This window comes from Oncorhynchus kisutch, linkage group LG1 (assembly GCF_002021735.2).
Source record: "Oncorhynchus kisutch isolate 150728-3 linkage group LG1, Okis_V2, whole genome shotgun sequence".
In the NCBI taxonomy this organism is placed as follows: Eukaryota; Metazoa; Chordata; class Actinopteri; order Salmoniformes; family Salmonidae; genus Oncorhynchus; species Oncorhynchus kisutch.
Window position 1 is genome coordinate 16,699,962 of NC_034174.2, and position 13,091 is coordinate 16,713,052.

Sequence of the window (13,091 nt, forward strand, 5' to 3'; positions counted from 1 at the left end):
GATGGGCTCAGTGTGTCTCCTCAGTTGTACCCTGTCATAAAGCTGGCATCTCTCTCCCTGCCCGCGCCTCTCTCGCTCCCTTCCTGGTTCTGCTCCACTGCCTGCCTTAGCCGGTCCCATTAAAAGGACAGTTCATGTCATCGTCTGCCTACCGTCGCCACCGAGGCCATCTGCTGCCCAGCTGCAGAGAAGAGCCACCGTCACCAGCTGCACCACCAGGCAGGGCAGGTAGGCCCCAGATGGAGAGGTGTGGCCCCTCACCAGGCAGGGCAGGCAGGGCCCCAGAGGGAGATGTGTGGTCCCTCACCAGGCAGGGCAGGCAGGGCCCCTAACAGAGAGGTGTGGCCCCTCACCAGGCAGGGAAGACAGGGCCCCAGAGGGAGAGGTGTGGCTCCTCACCAGGTAGAAAGAGGGGAACCTTTCTGACCATCCTAGTTTTCCGAAACCATCAATCCCAAAACAAGCGTAGGTCACTTTTCATTAGGTTCTTTTGACCCCAATGAAATCCCAAACATTACACCACTTCACTATCCCTTTCACTAAACCCTATGCCTTGTCAACCCCGACCTTCAACTGAATGATGGTAACTAAAACAAAATGTAAACATAATCACCATTTCTCATTTCTTGACTTTCCCTACATGAAATGAAACAGAAACTTGCACCAAGCCGGCTTCCTCCTGAAACTACCTAAACCATCCGTTTGCATGGTCCTACTGTTCACACTGATACAGGCCTGTCTGTCTGCAACGTGCCTGGCTCTGTCTCAGTGGACTCATTACCAGGCCTAGCCTTATTAACAGAGCACAGAGGAGACAGACAGACGACAATGAGGTCCTTGTGCATTACAAGCCTCTGCCAGGCACTGTAGAACAATGGCTGACTATGTAAACACAAATCATACTAGTCTAGTCAAGGGACACACTAAACTGCGTGTGTGCAATTTGTTTTGTCAGACCTATATTCTACACATGAAATCTGAAGTTCAATTGAATTATTGCAGCAAAATCCAATTTCTTCTATTTCCAATTCATTAAACTCTGAGTATGGTGTTCCTGTAATTCTCAAAAAGAAAGTGTACTGAGATGCTAGCTCTTCAACCTTCATCTCTCTCTCTCTCTTTGTACAAGGCCATGGCCAACATCATAGGGGTCCAGCTCCCATTCCTCCCTAGTGGAATGGTGCCTCACTGCCCCACTGCCTCACTGCCCCACTGCCTCGGGCTCGACTAGTAGTGGACCTGGAGCTCTCTGATGAAGGAATGAATAGCCTTCCCTCTTGAGAGAGAGAGAGGGGTTGGTAAAGAGAGAGAGGGAGAGAGGAGGGGGTAGATATAGAGAGTAAGATTCCATAGAATCGAACCACTTCTGGGAAAATTGGAACACACTAAACAAACAACCACATGAAGAGTTATCTATCCAAAACAGAGATATGTGGATAAACCACTTCTCCAGTCTTTTTGGTACTACAACAATGAACAAACAGCTAAAACCATATATAGTGCATTCGGAAAGTATTTTTTCCACATTTTGTTACGTTACAGCCTTATTCTAAAATTGATTCAAATGTTTTTTTCCTCATCAATCCACACACAATACTGCATAATGACAAAGCAAAAACAGGTTTTTAGAATTTTATGCTAATTTAAAAAAATAATAATAATAATATTGCATTAACATACAGTACCAGTCAGAAGTTTACAATGGGCACGTCATTTATCCGAACTTCAGAACACTGCCCCCTAGCCCTAAGAGGTTTTAACAAGAAGTTACGCTTTTAAACGATGTAAGACACTTTTCATGAATATTTAATATTACGAGTTTTGTATTTTGAATTTCTCGCTCAGCAATTTCACCGGATGTTGTCGTAGTGGCATGCTAGCGGGACACCGATCCCAAAGAGGTAACAAACCTCCAAACAAGCTTCAGTGCCACACAACACTCCTCCCATGGCCTCCAACTGCTCTTGAATACAATTAAAACTAAATGCATGCTTTTCAACCGATCGCTGCTTGCACCCGCCCGCCCGACTAGCATCACTACTCTGGACGGTTCTGACTTAGAATATGTGGACAACTACAAAAACCTAGGTGTCTGGTTAGACTGTAAAATCTCCTTCCAGACTCATATTAAACATCTCCAATCCTAAATTAATTCTAGAATCTGCTTCCTATTTCACAACAAAGCCTCCTTCACTCACGATGCCAAACATACCCTCATAAAACTGACTATCCTACTGATCCTTGACTTCGGAAATGTAATTTACAAAATAGCCTCCAACACTCTTCTCAGCAAACTGGATGCAGTCTATCACCCTGCCATCTGTTTCGTCACCAAAGCCCCATATACTACTCAGCACTGCGACCTGTATGCTCTCGTCGGTTGGCCCTCGCTACATATTCGTCACCAGACCCACTGGCTCCAGGTCATCTATAAGTCGTTGCTAGGTAAATCTCTGCCTTATCTCAGATCACTAGTCATCATAACAACACCCACCGGTGGCACGCGCTCCAGCAGGTATATCTCACTGGTCATCCCCAAAGCCAACACCTACTTTGGCCGCCTTTCCATCCAGTTCTCTGCTGCCAATGACTGGAACCAATTGGAAAAATCACTGAAGTTGGAGACTTAGATCTCCCTCACTAACTTCAAGCATCAGCTATCTGAGCAGCTTACCGATTGCTGCAGCTGTACACAGCTCATCTGTAAATAGCCCATCCTACTACCTACCTCATCCCCATATTGTTTTTATTGACTTTTTTCTGGCACATCATCATCTGCACAACTATCACTCCAGTGTTAATTTGCTAAATTGTAATTACTTCGCAACCATGGCCTATTTATTGCCTTACCTCCTTATTCCATTTGCATACACTGTATATAGACTTTTTCTATTGTGTTATTGACTATATGTTTCTTTATTCCATGTGTAACTCTGTGTTGTTGCTTGTGTCACACAGCTTTCCTTTATCTTGGCCAGGTCTCAGTTGTAAATGAGAACTTGTTCTCAGCTGGCCTACCTGGTTAAGTAAAGGTGAAATAAAAATAAAATAAAAATCTATGTGAACGTGCCTTAGGCATGCTACAAGGAGGCATGAGGAATGCAGATGTGGACAGGGCAATAAATTGCAATTGCATCCGAACATCACACCTGTGGGACAGGTACAGAATGGCAACAACAACTGCCCGAGTTACACAAGGAATGCACAATCCCTCCATCAGTGCTCAGAGTGTCCGCAATAGGCTGAGAGAGGCTGGACTGAGGGCTTGTAGGCCTGTTGTAAGGCAGGTCCTCACCAGACAACACTGGCAACAACGTTGCCTATGGGCACAAACCCACCAATGCTGGACCAGACAGGACTGGCAAAAAGTGCTCTTCACTGACGAGTCGCAGTTTGTCTCATCAGGGGTGATGGTCGAATTCCTGTTTATCGTCGAAGGAATGAGCATTACACGAGGCCTGTACTCTGGAGCAGGATCCATTTGGAGGTGGAGGGTCCGTCATGGTCTGGGGCGGTGTGTCACAGCATCATCAGACTGAGCTTGTTGTCATTGCAGGCAATGCCAACACAGTGCGTTACAGGGAAGACATCCTCCTCCCTCATGTGGTACCCTTCCTGCAGGCTCATCCTGACATGACCCTCCAACATGACAATGCCACCAGCCATACTGCTCGTTCTGTGCGAGATTTCCTGCAAGACAGGAATGTCAGTGTTCTGCCATGGCCAGCGAAGAGCCCAGATCTCAATCCAATTGAGCATGTCTGGGACCTGTTGGTTCGGAGGGTGAGGGCTAGGGCCATTCCCCTCAGAAATGTCGGGAACATGGAAGTGCCTTGGTGGAAGAGTGGTGTAACATCTCACAGCAAGAACTGGCAAATCTGGTGGAGTCCATGAGGAGGAGATGCACTGCAATACTTGATGCAGCTGGTGATTTTGACCCCCCCCCCCCCTTTGTTCAGGGACACATTATTACATTTCTGTTAGTCACACGACTGTGGAACTTGTTCAGTTTATGTCCCAGTTGTTGAATCTTGTTATGTTCATACAAATATTTACACATGTTAGGTTTTCTGAAAATAAACTCAGTTCACAGTTAGAGGACATTTCTTTTTTACTGAGTTTAGTAACCAAAATACTGTTAAACCAATATATTTTGTATTTTAGATTCTTCAAAGTAGCCACCCTTTGCCTTGATGACAACTTTGCGCACTTTTGGCATTCCCTCAACCAGCTTCATGAGGTAGTCACCTGGAATGCATTTCAATTAACATGTGTGCCTTGTTGAATTTATTTCCTTCTGAATGTGTTTGAGCCAATCAGTTGTGTTGTGACAAGGTAGGGGTGGTATTCAGAAGATAGCCCTATTTGGTAAAATAACAAACTTTTAAAGTTTCTTCAAGTGCAGTACATCGTTACGTTAAGATTCTTGGATTTTCCAAACTTCTTGCATTTAAGAATGGTGTTCTTAAGAGAACACCAAGAAGATGGTGTTCTTGGGGACCTTCAATGCTGCAGAAATATTTTGGTACCCTTCCCAGTCTGTGCCTCGACACAATCCTGTTTCGGACAACTCCTTCGACCTCATGGCTTGGTTTTTGCTCTGACATGCACTGTCAACTGTGGGACTTTATATAGACAGGTGTGTGCCTTTATAAATGTCCAATCAACTGAATTTACCACAGGTGCACTCCAATCAAGTTGTGGAAACATCTCAAGGATGATCAATACATTTTTTATTACATTTCGTACCTTTATTTAACTAGGCACCTTTATTTAACTTCTTATTTTCAATGACAGCCTAGGAACAGTGGGTTAACTGCCTTGTTCAGGGGCAGAACAACAGATTTTTACCTTGACAGCTCGGGGATTCGATCATGCAACCTTTCAGGTTACTAGTCCAATGCTTTAACCACTAGGCTACCTGCCACCAATGTAAACAGGATGCACCTGAGCTCAATTTTGAGTCTCATAACAAAGGGTCTGAATTGTTATGTATATAAGATACTTTTTTTATACACTTTACAACATTTCTAAAAACCTGTTTTCGCTTTGTCATTATGGGATATTGTATATGGATTGACAAGGATTGTTTTTTATTTAATCCATTTTAGAATAAAGCTGTAACGTAACAAAATGTGGAAAAAGCCAAGGGGTCAGAATACTTTCCGAATGCACTATAAATGATCAATTACAGATCTTAGAATCAGCTATTAAACACTGCCAGAACCCACTGGATTCTCCAATTACATTGAATGAATTACAGGACAAAATACAAACCTTCCAACCCCAAAATACTTGTGGTGTTGATGCTATCCTACATGAAATGATAAAATATACAGACCACAAATTCCAATTGGCTATACTTAAACTCTTTAACATCCTCCTCAGCTCTGGCATCTTCCCCAATATTTGGAACCAAGGACTGATAACCCCAATCCAAAAAAGTAGAGACAAATTTGACCGCAATAACTACCGTGGGATACGCGTCAACCGTAACCTTGGGAAAATCTTCTGCATTATCATTAACAGCAGACTTGTACATTTCCTCAGTGAAAACAATGTACTGAGCAAATTACCGTATGGCAGACCACGTATTAACCCTGCATACCCTAATTGACAAACAAACAAACCAAAACAAAGGCAAAGTCTTCTCATGCTTTTTTGACTTCAAAAAAGCATTTGACTCAATTTGGCATGAGGGTCTGCTATACAAATAGCTAAGTAAGTGGTGTTGGGGGGGGGGGGAAACATACGACATTAAAAAATCCAACAATTGTGCTATTAAAATTGGCAAAAAACACACGTTTCTTTCCACAGAGCCGTGGGGTAAGACAGGGAAGCAGCTTAAGCCCCCCCCCCTTTTCAACAAAAATATCAATGAATTGGTGAGGGCACTAGAACAGTCTGCAGCACCCGGCGTAACCCTACTAGAATCTGAAGTCAAATGTCTACTGATGATGTAGTGCTTCTGTCCCCAACCAAGGAGGCCCTACAGCAGCACCTAGATCTTCTGCACAGATTATGTCAGACCTGGGCCCTGACAGTAAATCTCAGACCAAAATAATGGTCTTCCAAAAAAGGTCCAGTTGCCAGGACCACAAATACAAATTCCATCTAGACACTGTTGCCCTAGAGCACACAAAAAACTATACATACAGTGCCTCGGCCTAAACATCAGCGCCACAGATAACTTCCACAAAGCTGTGAACGATCTGAGAGCAAAGTAAGAAGGGCCTTCTATGCCATCAAAAGGAACATAAAATTTGACATATCAATTAGGATCGGGCTAAAAATACGTGAATCTGTCACCAACCAAGAATTTACTAAATGGGACAAAAAACAAATGGAGACTCTTCAAATGAGGTGGAAACTGAGCTGCACATCCTAAACTCCTGACAAATGTATGACCTAAATTAGAGACATATATTTCCCTCAGATTAGACAGACCCACAAAGAATTTGAAAACAAATGCAATTTTGATAAACTCCCATATCTATTGGGTGAAATACCACAGTGTGCAATCAGAGCATCAAGCTTTGTGAGCTGTTGCTACAAGAAAAGGGCAACCAGTGAAGAACAAACACCATTGTAAATACAACCCATTATTATTTATTTTCTCTTTTGTACTATAACTATTTGCACATCGCTAAAGCACTGTACGTAGACATAATATGACATTTGTAATGTCTTTATTCTTTTGGAACTTCTGTGAGTATAATGTTTACATTTCATTCGCATTGTTTATTTCCCTTTTCTTTATCCATTTCACTTGCTTTGGCAATGTAAACATATGTTTCCCATGTCAATAAAGCCCCTTAAATTGAATTAAATTGAGAGAGGAGGGGTAGAGCGGAAGAGAGAAGGGGGGGTGACCTGCCTCTGGCTATTATTTGGACACAGTACCTCTCCCGCTGCATTGGCCACAGACAGGGCGTGGCTGGGGGAGGGCTGGGAGAAGGGGAGGAGAGGGTGGAGGGGGAGGTTCTGGCTCACATCGCATGTGGAGAGTGAACAGGAAGGTGGGTGGTCCCAGGAGAGAGGTAGAGAGAGATGGAGAGAGGGGGTGAGGTGGGGCTTTCTGTTCCCAGCCTCTCACTGAGTTAAATGGTTTCCTAGTGTGTACATATATTCCTCTTACTCCATCCCAGAACTGCTCTAGAGCACCATGAGGTAATGAGAGAGCTGAGACCTAAACTCAGGCCAGATGGGGAGAAGTAGTCTTCCTCACAGGGCTCGGCAGGTACTAGAAACCAGCATGACCCCTAAACAGTTTGACTTCCCTCATCTGAAGAAAGAAGTTGAGTATCCATTATTTTGTATTAAGAAGTGTTGGAGTTTATTCCCTTTCCAACTGACTACAGTATGTGCACTTCCAAAAAGGTATTTCAGCTGCTGCAAGTCCACAATCCTCTCTAACCTATCCTTACCATGCTTCAGTAGGGTGAAGAGAGCGTCCTTCACTCCAACCACATCACTAATCCTACAATTGAACCATAACACTTAAAAACTCTGACCACCAACAACCCTCTCAGATCAAAACCTAACTCTGCTTCAAACACACAAAGCTAAATCCCTCACCTCAAACCTTGACCCTGACCTCTCCCTGTGAGAGTAAACATACTGCTTATATTACAACTATTTCCTCTTGTGTTCAGCACAATCCAGCCTGTTATAAGTGAGATGTATTCTCCCCCTGTTGTACCAGATGTGTCTCTCTTCCGTACCGTATGAGCAACTGAAGGCTGCCTTCTTTACGGCGGTGTCTTAGGAGCTTTATGAAGTAGTACTGTATTGGCAGATTACCATGAGTCTGTGATGAGTGCACGCAAGATACTGATCAGCCCCAACTATACATAATGGAACAGGCTTACAGTGCATTGATTTTGGTCCTTCTGGCACTGCTCCACTGGCTCAGATGTATTGGGTGTGAGGCGGATATTTCACACCATCTTTTCCCCCCAGTCAGACACGTATTAGGGGCGACAGTAATGTAGTCGATTGGCGGTGGAACATCAGAATCATTTAGAAATGCTAAACAGATTGCGGACATCCGAGTGATGGATTAATATAGTATCGAATCATGCCGAGATGTCATCACCCCATTATGAATACTTCAGTGTCAGCGTCTGGAATAAGAGGAGGCAGGTCATTTGTTACATTCAGCTGCACAGTGGACCCAGCCTCCTACCCTAGATATGTACTGTAGAATAGAACCAGGGGAGGAAACACAGTCAACACAAACACAAAACAGGCTGGTTCGTGCGTGCCGATTCACTACCATTCAGTACACACACACACTGGTTTTTCTGCCACTTTCATTGATGCTACTTCTGAGGAGGTCCAAAGTTAGGGAGAGTTGTGGGCCATCATGGCCGGCGAGTGGTGGTTTAATCTTGTGTCACTGCCACCAGTGGTTTGTTTTAGAAGGGTAGATTCCAAGGGCAAGGAACCAGATTGAGCTCTACTTTTATAGCTTTATTGGACATCTGTCAGTGATGTTATTGAGGTCCCACAGAGGTGAAACACAGTAAAAAGTCCTGGCATTTCTTCACAGCAGAATATATTTACAGGAGTCAGCCTGTGCATACTAACAAGTCTTGTCTGTTTGCTAGCCTTGATCCGGCTCAGGACAAGGCTTACAAACACCCTGACATAGAGAAGGAAACACACTTCAAGAAGTCTTAATCTCTTAATCCACTGAGTGCTGAAGCTGATTTATCAGATAACTCCTCTGACTAAGAGGAGAAATCAGAGAAATCTAAGTCTCACACATGAACAATCTTAAACCTCATCGTGTAAGATTTCCTTTAACAAAGACAGTATAAGTGGTCAGCTCTGTGGTCCCCTCTCCTTCCAGAGCGAGATTATGTGACTGAGTTCCCTTCCTAACACGCAGTAGGGGAAGAGTTATAGGTAACTGCCAAAATAAAGGTAACGCCAACATAAAGCGTCTGGCGTTGGGCCACCACGAGACGCCAGAACAGCTTCAATGCACCTTGGCATAAATTCTACAAGTAAGTGTCTGGAACTCTATTGGAGGAGTTGTGACACAATTCTTCCACGAGAAATTCCATAATTTGGTGTTTTGTTGGTGGTGGTGGAAATCGCTGTCTCAGGCACCTCTCCGACATCTCCCATATGTGTTCAATTGGGTTGAGATCTGGTGACTGACACACATACATGCATGTACACGCACACACACACACGCACACACACACACACACACACACACACACTTTTTAAACCCCCCCGCTTTCAAAGCCACTGAGATCTCTTCTTCTAGCCATGGTAGCCAAAATAATGGTCAACTGGGCATTTTTATACATGACATTAAGCATGATTGGATGTTAACTGATTAATTAACTCAGGAATCACACTTGTGTGGAAGCATCTGCATTCAATATACTTTGTATCCCTCATTTACTCTATTTTGGCAGTTACCTCTACGTGTGTCTCTGTTTGGGTTTTGACTAAACAGCCTCACATAACTCCAGTCACCTGACTGGCTGCCCTGCCGACTGTCCAGCTGGGAACAGGAAGCATGACATCACTGCCCTGATGCAAAGGAATATGTGAATGTGGAATTGAGGTTCCCCGTTAACACTGCATGACTGAAGAGGGAATCACGCTCTGAACCCAACCACAGACTCTCTCCCAGATAGCAGATAGCAGCCCACCATCTCATCCGCTCAGTGTGAGAACATGCTAATGACACCTGTTCAAACAGAGAGTCTATCCAGTGTCCACCCACTAGGCAAGCAGAGTCGAGCAGAGGAAGCAAGGGTGAGCTGGGTAAACATTTCACACTGACCAGTCGACTCTGTGCTTTAAACCCTGAGGGCCAACCATCTCCAGCTGAGATGCCTTGCTGCTCTGCTCAGCACCATCTGCTCAACACACAGAGAGAACCATTAGACAGACCCACCTACGGGGTATCACAAACCCGTCAGCTCCATACCCCCTGTTCCCCTCCTCCATGGCACCTATACTCAGTAACGCAAATGAAAAAATACTAGTGTTTACTGTAGTGTTTTTGCTGACTTTACTGTAGTATTCTCTGTCGTGTTTTTGTGGACATTACTATTGTAATATTATATTTCAAATCAAAAATTTGAATGGTAAATTTGACAAAATTCTAATTTCAGATAATTTGACAAAACAAGCAATCAGCACTGTGAAATATATTTTCATTCAACAAATATATTCTATTTTCAACTGTTTCAAGTTCGTGTACAAAAGTAAAATATGCATAAACTAAACATAAGAACGGGTATAGAGTTTAGAAATAGCGCACATATAAGATTTACCGCTTCCTTTAAAAAAAACGCTGCGCCACTCGGGAGGCCCTTGCTTGAAGATCTATAACTAACATTTCTATGTAAACTTGGTCGGGTCGCCCAAAAAGTGACATATTGCAGCTTTAATATCAGACTCACATCATCCTTCTATCATAAATCCCATCACACCCATCTCAGCAAACATACAATCTCTGAAACTCTACGCCACTTACTCTGTAGACTACACTACATCTAAGATCAAAGAGACACTGCCTGCTGCCTAGTGCCCACTGCCTAGGGCCTACAGCCTGCTGCCTAGTGCCTACAGCTTAGTGTCTACTGCCTAGTGTCTACTGCCTAGTGTCTATTGCTTAGTGCCTATTGCTTAGTGCCTAGTGCCCACTGCCTAGGGCCTACAGCCTAGTGTCTACTGCCTAGTGTCTACTGCCTAGTGTCTATTGCTTAGTGCCTAGCGCCCACTGCCTAGGGCCTACAGCCTAGTGTCTACTGCCTAGTGCCTACTGCTTAGTGCCTAGCGCCCACTGCCTAGGGCCTACAGCCTAGTGTCTACCGCCTAGTGCCTACAGCTTAGTGCCTAGCGCCCACTGCCTAGGGCCTACAGCCTAGTGTCTACTGCCTAGTGTCTATTGCTTAGTGCCTACTGCCTTGTGCCTAGTACCTGCTGCCTACAGCCTAGTGCCTACTGCCTAGTGCCTACTGCCTAGTGTCTACTGCCTAGTGTCTACTGCCTACTGCCTAGTGCCTACAGCCTAGTGCCTACATCCTAGTGTCTACTGCTTAGTGCCTACTGCCTTGTGCCTAGTACCTGCTGCCTACAGCCTAGTGCCTACTGCCTAGTGTCTACTGCCTAGTGCCTACTGCCTAGTGCCTACTGCCTAGTGCCTACTGCCTTGTGCCGAGGACCTGCTGCCTACAGCCTAGTGCCTAATGCCTACTGCCTGCCATGATGTGAATGAAGCAACATGACAATGACCATATCATCCTGATCAACCACGTGCTTCCACATTTCCTCCCTTTAAGACAATGTGATGTGACGCCAAACTCATGCTGGAGCAGCTGGCAGCAACTCTCCTCTCTCCGGGCTAACACAGATAGAGAGAGAGCCCGGACGCTGCCAGAGCCAGGGGGAGCAGAGAAACACACAATCTCCACCGCTGCCTAGGAAAGCAGACCAGGACCAGCCCCTCCTTGTCCTAGTTCCCTTCTCCTACTCCCCTATCCCTATCCGGGTGCTGTGAGTTATCCAACGGAGGAATAAGTTAGCAAAAGAACGGTGGAATGAGATTAGTCATCCCATTGTCCAGTTACGCATTCCTCAAATACTTCCCCTACACACACACACACACACACACACACACACACAGTGTGTAACTCACCCCGGTAGCGGAGGCTGTCATGGTCGTGGTGGTTGTGCTGGTGGTGCTGATGGTTGTTCACCAGGGGCGAGGGGGGGCTGCTGGCCCCCAGCTCTGCCAGTCTACGGCTGGTGGCCGACAGCTCTGAGCGCAGGTTGGTCACCTCCTGACTGGCAGACTGGATGGCCCCATCGATCCTCTGAGCCAGCTGCTTGTTGTCTTCCATCATTTTAAGGATTTTCCCCTGAGGACCAAACCCACACAGAGCAGCATGGTGTCAAGTGGAGCATTAGGGGATGAAGAGACTGATACCCTCTCCCTCTCGTTCACTCTCCCTCTCTCTTCTTCTTCTCCTCCTCTGCCTCTTCTTCTCTCACAGTTTACTTCACACATAAAAATGCCAGCAGCCAGTTGCTCTTATCTCCCCTCCGTTCAGCCAGAACAGAGATGGTGTGTCTACTTGTTACTGCATACAGTCAGCATCCTCCTGTCCCTGATTTTTGTGTTTTGCCAAATACAGAAAGTGAGTGAGAGAAAGAGAGGAAACACAGCAGACGGAGAAGGAAAGTGAGTATTCCTGCCGAGGAGAATGTGCTGTGAGCAGCTGCTCTATGAGAGGACCCAGCGCATACAGAGATGACATGCACCCTTTTAAATGGAACGTACCATGTGCTGCAGAACCAGGGGAGAGGGGGGTTGGGGGGCTGATAGAGGTAGTTAGACTAAGCTCCACTTCTCAAACTCTTTAACAACAGAATACATCATCATGTATCCCACATCCTACAGACAGACTGACTTAGTAATCCACTCTCCTATGTGAAGCTTGTTTTCCCATTTTTCTTGTTTTGGATGTAGTGTTGGTCCCTGTAACAAAACTCTCTCTCCCCTCTCTCTCTCATATATATATATATATATATATATATATATATATATATAAAAGGACATTTCAAATGTCATATTATGGCTATGTACAGTGTGGTAACGATGTGCAAATAGTTCAAGTATGAAAGGGAAAAAATAGATAAATATAGTTTATTTGCAATGGTGTTTGTGCTTCACTGGTTGCCCTTTTCTTGTGGCAACAGGTCACAAATCTTGCTGCTGTGATGGCACACTGCGGTATATCACCCAATAGATACGGGATTTATCAGAATTGGATTTGTTTGTGTAATCTGAGGGAAATATGTGTCTCTAATATGGTAATACATTTGCTTTCTCTCTCGTGCAGACACACACACACGTACACACGTAGACGCACACACACGTACACGCACGCACACGTAGACGCACACACACACACACACACGTACACGCACGCACACACACACACACACACACACACACACACACACACACACACACACACACACACACACACACACACACACACACACACACACACACACACACACACACACACACACACACACACACACAC

At 44.9% G+C, this 13,091-nt stretch overlaps 1 protein-coding gene across 5 annotated transcripts in view; it reads right to left on the bottom strand.

The window, feature by feature from the left end:
* Positions 1-13,091, bottom strand: part of LOC109898455 (kazrin) — a 262,241-nt gene that overhangs the window by 155,797 nt on the left and 93,353 nt on the right. For 4 of the 5 annotated variants that reach the window (XR_004202658.1, XM_031787564.1, XM_031787665.1 and 1 more), the window contains exon 3: positions 11,675-11,897. Coding sequence is in view for 4 of the 5 variants with exons in the window: in XM_031787564.1 (XP_031643424.1) it covers positions 11,675-11,897 (223 nt within the window). In the remaining variant the exon portion in view is untranslated. Of the gene's footprint in view, positions 1-11,674; positions 12,273-13,091 lie in introns of those variants that run through there. The other variant, XM_031787609.1, reaches the window with a different exon arrangement.